The sequence below is a fragment of the Artemia franciscana genome, chromosome 12 (assembly GCF_032884065.1).
Source record: "Artemia franciscana chromosome 12, ASM3288406v1, whole genome shotgun sequence".
Classification (NCBI taxonomy): Eukaryota; Metazoa; Arthropoda; class Branchiopoda; order Anostraca; family Artemiidae; genus Artemia; species Artemia franciscana.
In genome coordinates this window covers 3,247,766-3,260,594 of record NC_088874.1, presented here as the reverse complement: position 1 = coordinate 3,260,594, position 12,829 = coordinate 3,247,766, and the positions used below count along the sequence as shown (strand labels likewise).

Here is a 12,829-nt window from a genome sequence, read left to right as displayed (position 1 = left end):
TTTGCAGAAGTATCAGGAACCAGACCAGATTAAATAAAGAAATTATCGTTTTCTCGATTCGATCATCTGGGGGGGGGAGAGTGGGGGGACGGTAAATCGGAAAAATTAGAAAAACAGAGTTATTTTTAACTTACGAACGGGTGATCAGATCTTAATGAAATTTGATGTTTGGAAGGATATCGTGTCTCAGAGCTCGTATTTTAAATCCCGACTGGATCCGATGACATTTGGGGGAGTTGGTACGGGGGAACCTAAAATCTAGGAAAACGCTTAGAGTGGAGGTATCGGGATGAAACTTGGTGGGAAAAATAAGCACAAGTTCTAGATACGAGATTGACATAACTGCAACGGATCCGCTCTCTTGGAGGAGTTGAGAGGGGGGAGGGGTAATTCTAAGAAATTGGAAAAAATGAGGTATTTTTAACTTACGAAGGAGTGATCGGATCTTGATGAAATTTGATTTTTGGAAGAATGTCGTGTCTGAGAGCTCTTATTTTAAATCCCGACCGGATCCAGCGACAATGAGGGATTTGGGGGGGGGGACCTAAAATCCTGGAAAACGCTCTGAGTAGAGGGATCGGGATGAAAGTTGGTGGAAAAAAAAGCACAAATCCTAGATAAGTGATTGACGTAACTGGAACGGATCCACTCTCTTTGGGGGAGCTGGGGGAGGAGGCTAATTCCGAAAAACTAGAAAAAATGAGGTATTTTTAACTTACGAACGAGAGATTGGATCGTAATGAAATTTCATGTTTAGAAGGACCTCGTAACTCAGATATTTCGTTTTAATTCCCGACTGGATCCAGCGTCATTGGGGGGAGGGAGGGGGAACCGAAAATCTTGGAAAACGCTTATAGCGGAGAGATCAGGATGAAACTTGGTAAGAAGCATAATCACAAGTCCAAGATACGTGACTGACATAACCCGACCGGATGCACCCTCTTTGGTAGAGTTGGGGGGGGGAGAAATTCGTAAAAATTAGAAAAAATGAGATATTTGTAACTTACGAACGGGTGATCAGATCTTAATGAAATTTAATATTTACAAGCATCTTGTGATTTAGAACTCTTGTTTTAAATCCCGTTCAGATCCGATGATATTGGGGGGGGGGGTGTTGGAGGGGTTAGCCAGAATTCTCGGAAAACGTGAAATCGAGGTATTTTACGAATGGTTGATTGGATCTTAATGGAACTTGATATATAGAAGACTCTTAATTCTCAATTCTTAATCCGAATCGTATCCGGGGACATAGAGGGTTGGAGGGGAAAGAGTCTTTGGAATGGATCCAGTGTCTTTGGGGGGAGGGGGAACCGGAAATCTTGGAAAACTTGGTGGGAAGAATCAGCACAAGTCCTAGATATGTGATTGACATAACCAGACTGAATCTGCTCTCTTTGGGGGAATTGAAGGGGATGTTAATTCTAAAAATTAGAAAAATTGGGGTATTTTAAACTTAAGAATGGGTGACCGGAACTTAATGAAATTCGATATTTAGAAGGAACTCATGTCTTAAGGCTCTTATTTTAAATCTCTTAAATCTCGACCCGATCTGATGACATTGAAGGAGTTGCAGGGGGAAACTGGAAATATTGGAAAACCCTTAGAACGGAGAGATCGGGATGAAAGTTGGTGGATAGGATAAGTAAATGTTGACACGTGATTTACATAACCAGACTTGATCCGCGCTCTTTGTGGGAGTTAGAGGGAGGGGTCCGGTACGCTGGCGAGTTCGATGCTTCTGGACGTGCTAGGACGGTGGAAATTGGTAGGCGTGTTAGGTACATGCACAGACTGACTTGATTAAGTTGTTTTCGCCGATTCGACCATCTGGGGGGCTGAAGGGAGAGTAAAAATTTGAAAAAACGAGGTATTTTTAACTTACGAGTGGGTGATCGGATCTTAATGGATTTTGATATTATGAAGAACCTCTTGTCTCAGAGCTCTTATTTTAAATCCCAACCTGCATTAAGCATCTACTTTTCCTTTTAAATTAATCCATTGATTCTTAAAATTTTGCTAGAGCTCATGCCATATGAGCTCTTGGCTCTTCCGACCTCGTCACAAGTGCCATAAGAGCTCTTAGCTCTTGTTGCCTAAAGATTCTTCTTCGATTTGAATGACCGCACACTAATTGCCTTAATTTGTTCTTTCTTCTTCTGATTTGAACCTGTTACACAATCATTTGAGTGACTGCGCATAATTGCCTTCAGTTTTTCTTTTTTCTTTGGTTTTGATGACTGCAAAGTAATTTCTTTAACTTTTTTCGTTCTTCTTTGATTTGAATGATTGCACAGTAATTTGAATAACTGCAGAGTAATTGTCTTTATTTTTTTCTTTCTTCTTTGATTTGAACTACTGCACAGTCATTTGAATGACTGTAAAATGATTACTTAGAATTTTTCGTTCATCTTTGATGTAAATGATTACACAGTAATTGGCCAAATTTTTTTTCTTTTTTCTTTCTTCTTTGATTCGAATGACTGCACAGTAATTTGAATGGCTGTAAAATGATTACTTAGAATTGTTCGTTCATCTTTAATGTGAATGACTGCACAGTTATTTCAATGACTACACAGTCATTTAATGACTGTACAATGATTGCTTTGGTTTTTCTTTCTTTTTCCACTTAAATTACTGCACAACAATGGCCTTAAGTGTTTTCTTACTAAACCACTTTCTTTTTTATACAGCAGCAGCTGAAACCCAGTAAAGATTGTACCTCGGCTCATATAAGCACACATTTAAAAGGCGGACTTCTAAAGAAACCGTTAAGTGATAAATATTTCCTATGTGACGCTATTATAGAATTCGTAATTTGCATTCAAATTCGAATGAAGCTTTCTTTCTTCAAGCTGCATAAAATATATCAAAAGATTAGGGGATGCTGCAGTCGGATATTGCAGAGGAAAAAGGATGCCAGGATTTGGCTAAACTCGTCCCTGGGCTATAAGAGATATTATTCTACTAACTTATATTTACTAAAAATAATAATGTATTCAAAAATAAACAACTGTCAATAACAATATAAACAATATTAGTCTACTTGCCTCTCTTTTCACCCTTTTGATTACAAGAAATTGCATTGTTAAGAAATCTTTTTTTCTTTAAATTAATATACAATAATGTTGATCCACGTCTGTCCCTCCATCTTAACAATGTACATGATATAAAGCAAATTTTGGTTATTTATTTTTATTAAGTATGTAAATAATAGTAAAATAATGTAGTAAATAAAGCAAATAAATACAAATGAGGAGTTATTTTTTTTTTAAGAATCTGTAGGAAGACACATGTCTTAACAACCTCAGCTGAACTCGCTAGAGAATCAAATTTCTGAACTAGTTTGAAGAAAGCCCGAAACTTCTGGTGTGCCTGACTTGAAAGAGAATATAGATGGCATTAGTAGTCGATGGAAGGATCTGATGGATAAGATGGATTCACGCTGATCTCCTAGAAAAATCAAAAGAGTTCCAAGAATTGTGCGATTACTTCAACAGTTGGCTTTCAGCCAAAGGCAAGATGATGGGTGTCCTTTGCCCGGTTGCTTCAGACCCCCTTCTGTCCATAATCAGCTTCAACAAGTTCGAGTTCTCTATGATGAATTTAAAGAACAGGAGAGAAATATCCCAAACCTTGATAACCTAGTTTATATACTTATAGAATCTACCAATCGAAACAGTTCTGAAGCTAGAAATTCATGATCGAGTTAACGGAATCAATTCGAAGTGGACAGATCTGATGGGTCAACTAGAGGATCGTCATAAGCTACTCAATGCTGCTAGATGTATGAGTAAGCAGTTTTCGGCTAATTTGAATCAGCTGCTTGGAAGCTGTGCAAAAAATTTGCAGATGATTGCGATGACCTGTTCATTGTGAAGGGGGATATTGAGGAAGCACTCAAACATGTCAATGCCTTGGAAGATCGATTGAAAGCTCTTTGGCCTCTATTAGCTGAAGTAGACGCTGTTGGTAAGTTTGTTTTTTTTTCAGTTTATTTTCGAAGCTTGTAGGCTATTAACAATGGTTATCAATAGGTTGTATCTCAAATATGGGAACGCGTTCTAAGCTCACACTGGTTATATATGAAGGAACACAAGAAATGAAAAAAAAAAAAACAAAAAAAAAACACAAACGCAAGTGGTTTTTAGTCCATGAATAAAACAAAAAGACAAAGCAGATTTTTTTGAATATATGTACTGCTGAATACCAGAGAATTTTGTCGCTCGAGTAAAGATCTCGAAAGACGGTTTGGGCCCAGAACGATCCATATTTTTGTCCAATATGTGGCAAATTTTAAGATCTTGAGTATAGAACAGGACAGTACTACTTGTCTCTTGTCGTATTTTTGGGGGCCTGTTCCCCTAATTCAATTTTCGTTTTTTTGGTGGCATTACGTTTAGGCTTATTTGAGAAAATGCCTTTAATTTGTATTATTAATTAACAACGGTTATTAAGGTAAAGCTTCAAGCTACTCAATTCAAAGCTATGAAAATGCTCTCATACTTTATTATTTGATTTGCAAAAAAAGGAACGCAAATTAAGGTTGACTACTCTTTGGATGAGACTCTTATCACTAAGTTATAAAATTGCAATAAAATATTCGTTTTCCAATTTGATGAGGGCATTTTTTCTTCAGGAAAGATGGCCAAATAGGGGAGGAGCTAAATTTTTCTCTGGGGGGGGGTCTTCCAACTCAATGTTCCATTTAACTGGTTAGGTAATTTTTCCGTGAGATTTTTTATTTGGGGTAACTTTTGGGTCAATGTTCTTTAATTTTTCTGTAGGCAAAATTAGAAATTTTAAGACAAGAGGAGGGGGTCTAGTGATACAAAAAACTACGATAAAGAGTATAAATACTATAGAACCATTCTGAACGTATCAGTCTTCAACAGACAAATTTAAAAGCATACTATGGAGATATGACCGTGGAGACATTGAGGGGGTGCATCCCTTTGTCAATACCTAGCTTTGTTTTGGGCTCGAGATTTCTTCCCCAAGGCTCATAGAGGCTGCGTAACACGTTAATGTCTTAGACTTCAGGATAGTAATCACTGAAGACTACACTTAGTAATCCCTATCCTGAACCCCTATCCTCAAACAATCCCGAAAAATACAACAAATACGGACCCGACCCAAGGGGTCTTCAATCCTGAAGACCCCTACCCCTGCATGATTTTGAAATATTTTTTTTTTTTTTTTATGTTGAAATCTGAAAAAATTTTAGTTTTATTTATATCTAATACTGTCTTATGGATGATATAACATTACCATTGGAAATATTATAAGAATACAAAATATAAATTTAAAGTATTAGTGAAAATAAAGTCTGATTTTTTGATTGGTCAATTGGTATCTTACGCTATATATGTAACCGTGAATGTCGAGATTCACCCGTGAATATCAACAAAAATATAGTCGCTTGGTGTATTAAATAAAAAAAAATACAAGTTTTTTAAATGAAAGTAAGGAGCGACATTAAAACTTAAAACGAACAGAAATTACTCCGTATATGAAAGAGGCTTATTCCTTCTCAACGCCCCGCTCTTTACGCTAAAGTTTGACTCTTTTTCTCAACTCTACGTTTTAAAACAGTAAAAAACTTTAGCATAAAGAGCGGGGCGTTGAGAAGGAAAAGCCTCTTTCATATACGGAGTAATTTCTGTTCGTTTTAAGTTTTAATGTCGGTCCTTACTTTCATTTAAAAAAACTTGTTTTTTTTTATTTTTTATTTCTGAACGTTTTTGAATCAATGCATGTTTTGATTTTGGCTCTCCGCTGAGGAATAATTAAAACGAAATTTGTATATTTATTTTTTTGGCTAAATGGCTTTCTCATAATTTTGATCGAATGATTTTAAGAAAAAAAGGGCGGGGGAAGAAGCCTAGCTGCCCTCCGATTTTCGGTTAATTAAAAAGGCAGCTAGAACTTTTGATTTTTTACGAATATTTTTATAAGTAAAAGATATACTTAACTTATAAATTAGCTTACGTAAAGAACTTTTGTATTCTCATGTTTTTATTACATTTATGAGGGGGTTCGCCCCCTCGTCAGTACCTCGCTCTTTACACTAAAGCTTAAATTTTGTCCCAATTCATTAAGAATGACCCCTGAATCACAAAAGCTGCAGAATAAATAGTTGAAATTACGAAAGAAATTTAGCGTAAAGAGTGAGGTATTAGGAGGAGGTGAGCCCCTCATATGGGTAATAATTTATGTTCGTTTTAATTTTTAATGCTGCTGGTTACTTCTAGCTGAAAAAAAAACGTTTTCATATTTATTTTTTCATTGTTTTTTTTTAAGTAATGCTAGTAAATCCTGCGCTCCCTTCATGGAAATTTTCTTCCCCCATGACAAATTCCTCGATGGAAAGGTCCCCCAGCATATCTCCCTCTTTTCAACCCCTGGCTCCAACCAAAAATCCTCCTGAAAATGCCTGTACACTTCCCAATAACCATTACTATATGTAAGCACTGGTCAAAGTTTTGAACTTGTAACCCCTCCCACGGGGACTTTGGGGGATTAACTTCCCCAAAAACATAGTTATAAGGTTTTTCGACTACGCTCAATAAAATGGCTATCTCAGAATTTTGTTCCGTTGACTTTGGGAAAATAATCAGCGTGGGAGGGGGCCTAGTTGCCCTCCATTTTTTTGGTCACTTAAAAAGGGCACTAGAAGTTTTCATTTCCGTTGGAATGAGCCCTCTCGCAACATTTTAGGACAACTGGGTCGATGGAAAAAAAAACAACAAAAAAAAACAACAAACAAACAAACAAACAAATAAACACGTATCCGTGATCTGCCTTCTGGAAAAAATATAAAATTCCACATTTTTGTAGATAGGAGCTTGAAACTTCTACAGTAGGGTTCTTTGATACGCTGAATCTGATGGTGTCATTTTCGTTAAGATTCTATGACTTTTAGGGGGTGTTTTCCCCTATTTTCTCAATTGATGCAAATTTTCTCAGGCTTTTAACTTTTGATGTGTAAGACTAAACTTGATGAAACTTATATATTTAAAATCAGCATTAAAATGTGATTCTTTTGATGTAGCTATTGGTACCAAAATTCCATTTTTTAGAGTTTTGGTTACTATTGAGCCGTTGTCGCTCCTTACTACAGTTCTTTACCACGAACTGTTTGATTTCTGAAATATTTGTTAAATTCCCGACTTCCACCAGTGCATATCGACGTTCATTGTCGACTTATTGACGTTCTTTCATAGTGGATATTGAATATCGATTAATTGTGAATGTTTAGCATTTCTGAGCTTTGTATTTTCTTTTCCATAATTAGGTCGCTATACGCTTTCCCCCGATCTTTCTGGGAGGAATGATTAAGCATGTAAAGCACTCTGGACATTTTTATTGAGAAAATGAAATAACAGTAATAAAAAATTTCACGTAGCGCAAATTCTGGATATGTCTTGATTGCTGAATTCTCTACCCTTATCTGATTGCAATATTGCTGGAGCACCAAATATTGAAAATATTGAAAGAACATGGCGTGCTACTGCTTTTGCCCTATTTGTTTTCAAAGGTCGTAGTTGAACAAACTTAGTTAAATGATATATCATTATGAACTTAAATTTGCCATTTCGGTTTAACTGCAAATCTATCAGATCAATTTGGTGTCTTGAGTTTAAACTAGAAAAAATCATTGGTTTCACAATGCTGGTCTTAGGTGCACTTCGTTTCATTTGTCAATGTTTGCATAAATTTAATTACAACATTACAACCTCATATGTCATATTTTTGCATCTATTTTGCAACTCGTTAAGCATACGTCTTCTTCCTCCGTGGCCTATTCTGATTTGAGCTTCTTAAAGTATACTGAACAATTTCTCGTTTGTAACATAATACTGTATATTTGTTTCTCCTAGTTATAACGTTACAAATAACTTCTCTTTATGATGCCAATTCATTGCAGTATCCGTTCCAGATAAGTCAGGGTATTGGAAATTTTTTTTTATCAAAACGTTGATAAAACGTTTTAACAAAACGTTGCTGTCATCATCAGACTTTGCATCAAACCTGACACAGACTTTGCATAAGATCGGCAAAGTTGACTGAATCCAGGTCGAGATAAGGATTTGATTTTTTTTTCCTATCTTATCTCTCAGTTAGAGATAAGGATTGGGATTTAAGAATTGGGATTTTTTCCTCTCTTTTTGACATTCACTAGATTATATCTGTGATTGTCGACATACATCGGTGAAGGTCCGAATTCACAAGAATGTGATGAAATATTTGACCTTTCGCTGACGTATTTGGTGTTAGTTGACATTCACCGGTGAAAGCCGAAATTTACCATTTTTGGACATTCACCAGCGAAAGCCAACATACACCATTTTTGGACATTCTCGATAACATATATACCTTAAAAATTTAAGAAAAAATCTAGCAGTCAATTTATAATAGAAAACAACTCCATTTGCTGTTCAGCAGTTTGAAACCTCTATAGTACTGTTCTCTAATACGCCGAATCTGATGGTGTGATTTTCATTAAAATTATATGACTGTAAGGGGGTACTTCTCTTTTTTTTTATAAAATAAGGCAAATTTTCTCAGGCTCGTAACTTTTGATGGATAAGAATAAACTAGACGAAACTTATATAATTGAAATCAGCATAAAAATCGGATACTTTTGATTGTTTTGATTCTTTTTGAGTCTGTTGATTCTTTTGTTTTTCTTTAAACACCAATTTTCAAAACAAGTGCTTCTCTTTTAAAACAGTATTAGTGCCACTTATAGATTTACAAGTAGCTGGCATTTTAGAGGGTTGTTACATAGATTTGGGCCATCCCTACTCCTAGTCGTAAATAGGGCAGGAGTGGTTGACCTCCACATCGGATGATCCTGAGCAAGAGACCACAGCTCATTAAGCGATGATTTTATAATTCTTACCTCATCTTCTAGAGAACGATCAATAGTGGTCTGTTGTCTTACCACTCAGTTGGAGGCCCAGAGGAGTCCAGCACCAAACTTCATTGGGAAGTCGCCCTTGATTCATACGAGTCACTTGATCGCAGTATCGGCACCTTCTAAGTCGCACTTAGTCGGCTATTTGAGGTTGCTCGGTGAGAAACACAATCTTAGTACTAGTTACTCTATCAACACAAATTGTCACAAGCATTCTTCCCAGGCAATTGTTCCAAATTCCTAGTAATCTTTTATGTACAGATCTAGAAAGACTTCAAATTTCGTGTACTAGTGTCAATACAGAGATTCTATTGCTGTTGAATAAGCGCAGCTTCAACTTCAGAGAATACTTGCTAGACCTCAAAATACTATTTAATTAAGAGAATGCTGAACTTGAATGCGTAATTCAAAGGATCATCTCCCTGTCGCAACTGCCGTTTTGAGTTATTGTACTACCTACACTAGATACTTGAATTTACTGACTTCTTCTGTTTCGAGTTCCCCGAATTTAAGACCTGTTGGTAGCAAAGTGATAACGCCATTTGACATTACCTTGGATTTGCTCACATTGATCTGCAGGTCAGTTTGAGAGGCTCAAGTCATCCTTAAGTTCACTTCTGCTCTATTTGGCCGAGACACGGTCCCTTGAATATGTTATCCTGAGTACGAAAGAAGGCTGTCAGATGAAAAAACCAGAATCGCGGAAAACCGAAGATTGATTTTATTAGTAACAAAAGCAACTGCCCCTGCCCCTGTTCATCAAGCACCATTCTCAACTGAGGTTGCCGAGTGAACCCTCGGATGATTTTGGCATATCTGTATTCCACCGGCAGCTCCTAGTCGAATTACCCCATATTGTATGGTTGGTCGCGTCTGAGGGGCAGATCTTGGACAAGGTGGAAGGGCAGTTTAAATAAGTTCCTCAAAATGACACACATTATCGTTAACAAGCCTCTCCCCCTCAGCTCATAGTTGCAGATCGGTACGGTTAAAGGACTAAGCTTGCAGCACACTCTACACCATTTACCATGGAGCAGGAGTCAAGTCAAGTAAAAGCACACGAAAAGTCAATGTATCTAACTTGAAAACCAAATCTCTTGAAAGGGACTCTCGGATAAAGAGAAGTGTAAAGTGACTAGGAGAAAAAGCTTGCATAGATAGGTTCTAAAACCATACTGGCTACACGTGTCGTGAAAATTATTCTTGTTTGGTTTGTCATTTTTGTTCTCTTCATTTTATTTTATTTTTGTACGAAAAAGTAGCCAACGTTTTTAAATTTCTCTGCTGGCTGATTAATCTGCTGTTCTGGTGTAAATATTTTACTTAACGGACATGCGTCTTGATTCAGAACAAAATGCCACGAAAGCAAATTGCCTTGTATCTCTGAAGACCGTAAATCTGCTTAAAACCGTATAAATCCTGGATGATTGTTAAGGAAATATTTGATGATAATCATTTAGATGTAAATCCACTTATTTAAATGGCGCAAAATTTTGACAATCTAACTTTTTTTTTCTGCTTTTTTCATCGTTCTCCTATTTCTTGTTACAATTTTTTACAATGATTTACAATTGTAACGCTTCGTTTTACAGGCGACTTTAATGAACAACTTCGCGACTTGGATCACTCCCTTTAGAGATGTGAAGATCGTCTTTCCCCTCACGATGCGTTGGGCGATACTGGACGAGATCATAAAATGCTTGAGCGCATGAAAGCGATTCTAGAGGAAACTAAAGCTCTCGATCAGAGGCTTGTCGCACTAGATGGAACAACACAAGCTCTTGTAGATGGTGCATACAAACATGGATCAAACGCCTGTCATTGCAGACCAAGCTGAAGCTATTAGGGGACGATATCCAGACCTGCGCCAGCAGCTTGAAGAAAGATGTGCTGCTTTGCAAGTGGTATTTGAAGCTGCAGCTGAATTTTTGGTCAGTTTCTATTTTAGTAAAATAATTGAAAGTATATTGTTCCTAAGTAGAGGTGTCATTTGAGGTTCTCAGGCTGAGACTATACTCAGTCTTAATAGAAAACGAAGGTTTTTATTCTTGTCGTAGTAAGTGCTCTACTGACCCTCAGGGGTGTTAATTCACTAAATTATTGGGGGAGGGGTATATGTTTTTCAAAATTGAGAGAAGGGATTTTTTTTTTCAATGTAAATACCAAAAAAGATGTTTTTCTATATACCTAAAATATATAACGTATCCTTGTGGAACTGTGCTTGGACGCAGTTAAACTGGAATAGACTTGGAAAATCCAATATTACAAATTTTTAAACTTAGTGAAGGAAGAATTTTGTCATCATACTGTTTTAGTTCAGAAGAGGGAATTATTATTATAATTGTTGTTATCATTGGATGAGCTTAAACAATTATTGAAGCTCTTGCTACAAAGGCACATTGCATCCACTTCCAAACACAGGGGGCTATTAGGGCCTTTTCGAGCGTATTTGAAATAGGACTCGTCTATCTGTTTTTCTTAGGCATAGAAGCCTTCCTTGGTAGTGCCAAGGTATCCACCATTGTTTCCTTGAACTTGAGAACCCCACTCACCAGCTTCAGACCGGCTTGGGCAGGAAAGATTGAAGGGGAGAGCCAGCGATCAGCGGTTGTAGTGCTTGATCCTCAGAACTGGTTCTAATAAGATAACCTCTTTTCCCCACCTTGGATTGTTCTTCAAGGTATATTTTCTTATGCCACAGTCAGCCCTTCAGATGTTGAGGAGGATTGACCGTTTGGGCAGCAATTACTGACCTCAATCTGTCCAGTCTCGGCCGGGTATCCCAAAGAATATTCCGCCTTAGGGTCAAGGCGCTGGCAAAAACGGCCAGTGGCTACACGTTGACTGACATTAGCAGTAGTAGGTGTTTATTTGTTCCTACTACTCCAGTGTCACACGAGAATGTTGCCTACCGCTCTCCTACCAAGGGGTTGATAAATTGATTCCTCCCATAAAGGTTGATAAATTGATCTGTTTTCGCAGCTAGTTTAGAAGGGAATGTTATACTAAGATTACCAATTTTGTATTCGCTTTCAGTTTTATTACACCCCTCCCTCCTATTGCATGGACATAGTCCTTTATCGAATGTTAAGTTCGCTAGGTTTTCTTCCTTTTTTCCTCATTTATGAGTCTAAGTAAATATTTTGCTGTTGCATTGTTTATTTCTTAAGAAGGAATAAACTAGACTGTAACCTAAAAAATGGACAAAGAGACAACATATCCCTCGTAACCTTAGGTAAAAATACTTATTCTAAAATAAAAAATCATCATCTACACATGTTTTTTTTACTATGTTTGTTGTTTCTCAGAGCCAACCCTCAAACCATCCCTGGGGGGAGGAGTCTCATCCCTCACTAAAATATCTTGAAAAAATGGCTCTTAACAGCCGAAAGAGTGCCATTGTCAACTTTAGGACCCCTTACCGCATGAGAGACGTACGGGAGCCAATCACCCTGACTTTTGGGAATGATATTATACCACAAGCTACTATGGTGAAACTTCTTGGTGTGTATCTTGACTGTTTTCTTTCTTTTAAACCGCATATAACTCACACCCGTTCCTTAATACTCCGCCAGTCTTCAATGTTGCACCGGATTAATTCATTTCTTCCTCCTGATATTATGGTTTCTCTTTATCATGCTTTTATTCATCCTTACCTTTCTTATTGCTGCTCTGTCTGGGGCAATACTAATAAATCTCTTCTCTGCTCACTTCAAAGAGCCCAAAATAGGGCAGTGAAGGCTACTTTTCTTCTCCCTCGGCTTTACCCTTCCTCTGATCTTTATAATGATACTGGAATAGCTCCGCTGGATCATATTATAGGTAAAAATACTCTTTATTTAGCGCATTCTGCTTTTCTAGGTACTCTTCCACCGACCCTGCAGCAGTTTTTCTCAAGGACAGGCTCAG

The 12,829-nt window shown here is 37.2% G+C and overlaps 1 protein-coding gene across 15 annotated transcripts in view; it reads left to right on the top strand.

Annotated features, from left to right (window-relative positions):
- The window catches only part of LOC136033585 (microtubule-actin cross-linking factor 1-like), a 136,004-nt gene that overhangs the window by 48,881 nt on the left and 74,294 nt on the right, over nucleotides 1–12,829 (top strand). For 14 of the 15 annotated variants that reach the window (XM_065714349.1, XM_065714353.1, XM_065714351.1 and 11 more), the window contains 2 exons: nucleotides 3,661–3,969; nucleotides 10,513–10,851. In XM_065714349.1, coding sequence (XP_065570421.1) covers nucleotides 10,708–10,851 — 144 coding nt within the window. In that variant the 5' untranslated portion in view covers nucleotides 3,661–3,969; nucleotides 10,513–10,707. Of the gene's footprint in view, nucleotides 1–3,273; nucleotides 3,970–10,512; nucleotides 10,852–12,829 lie in introns of all 15 variants that reach the window. The other variant, XM_065714343.1, reaches the window with a different exon arrangement.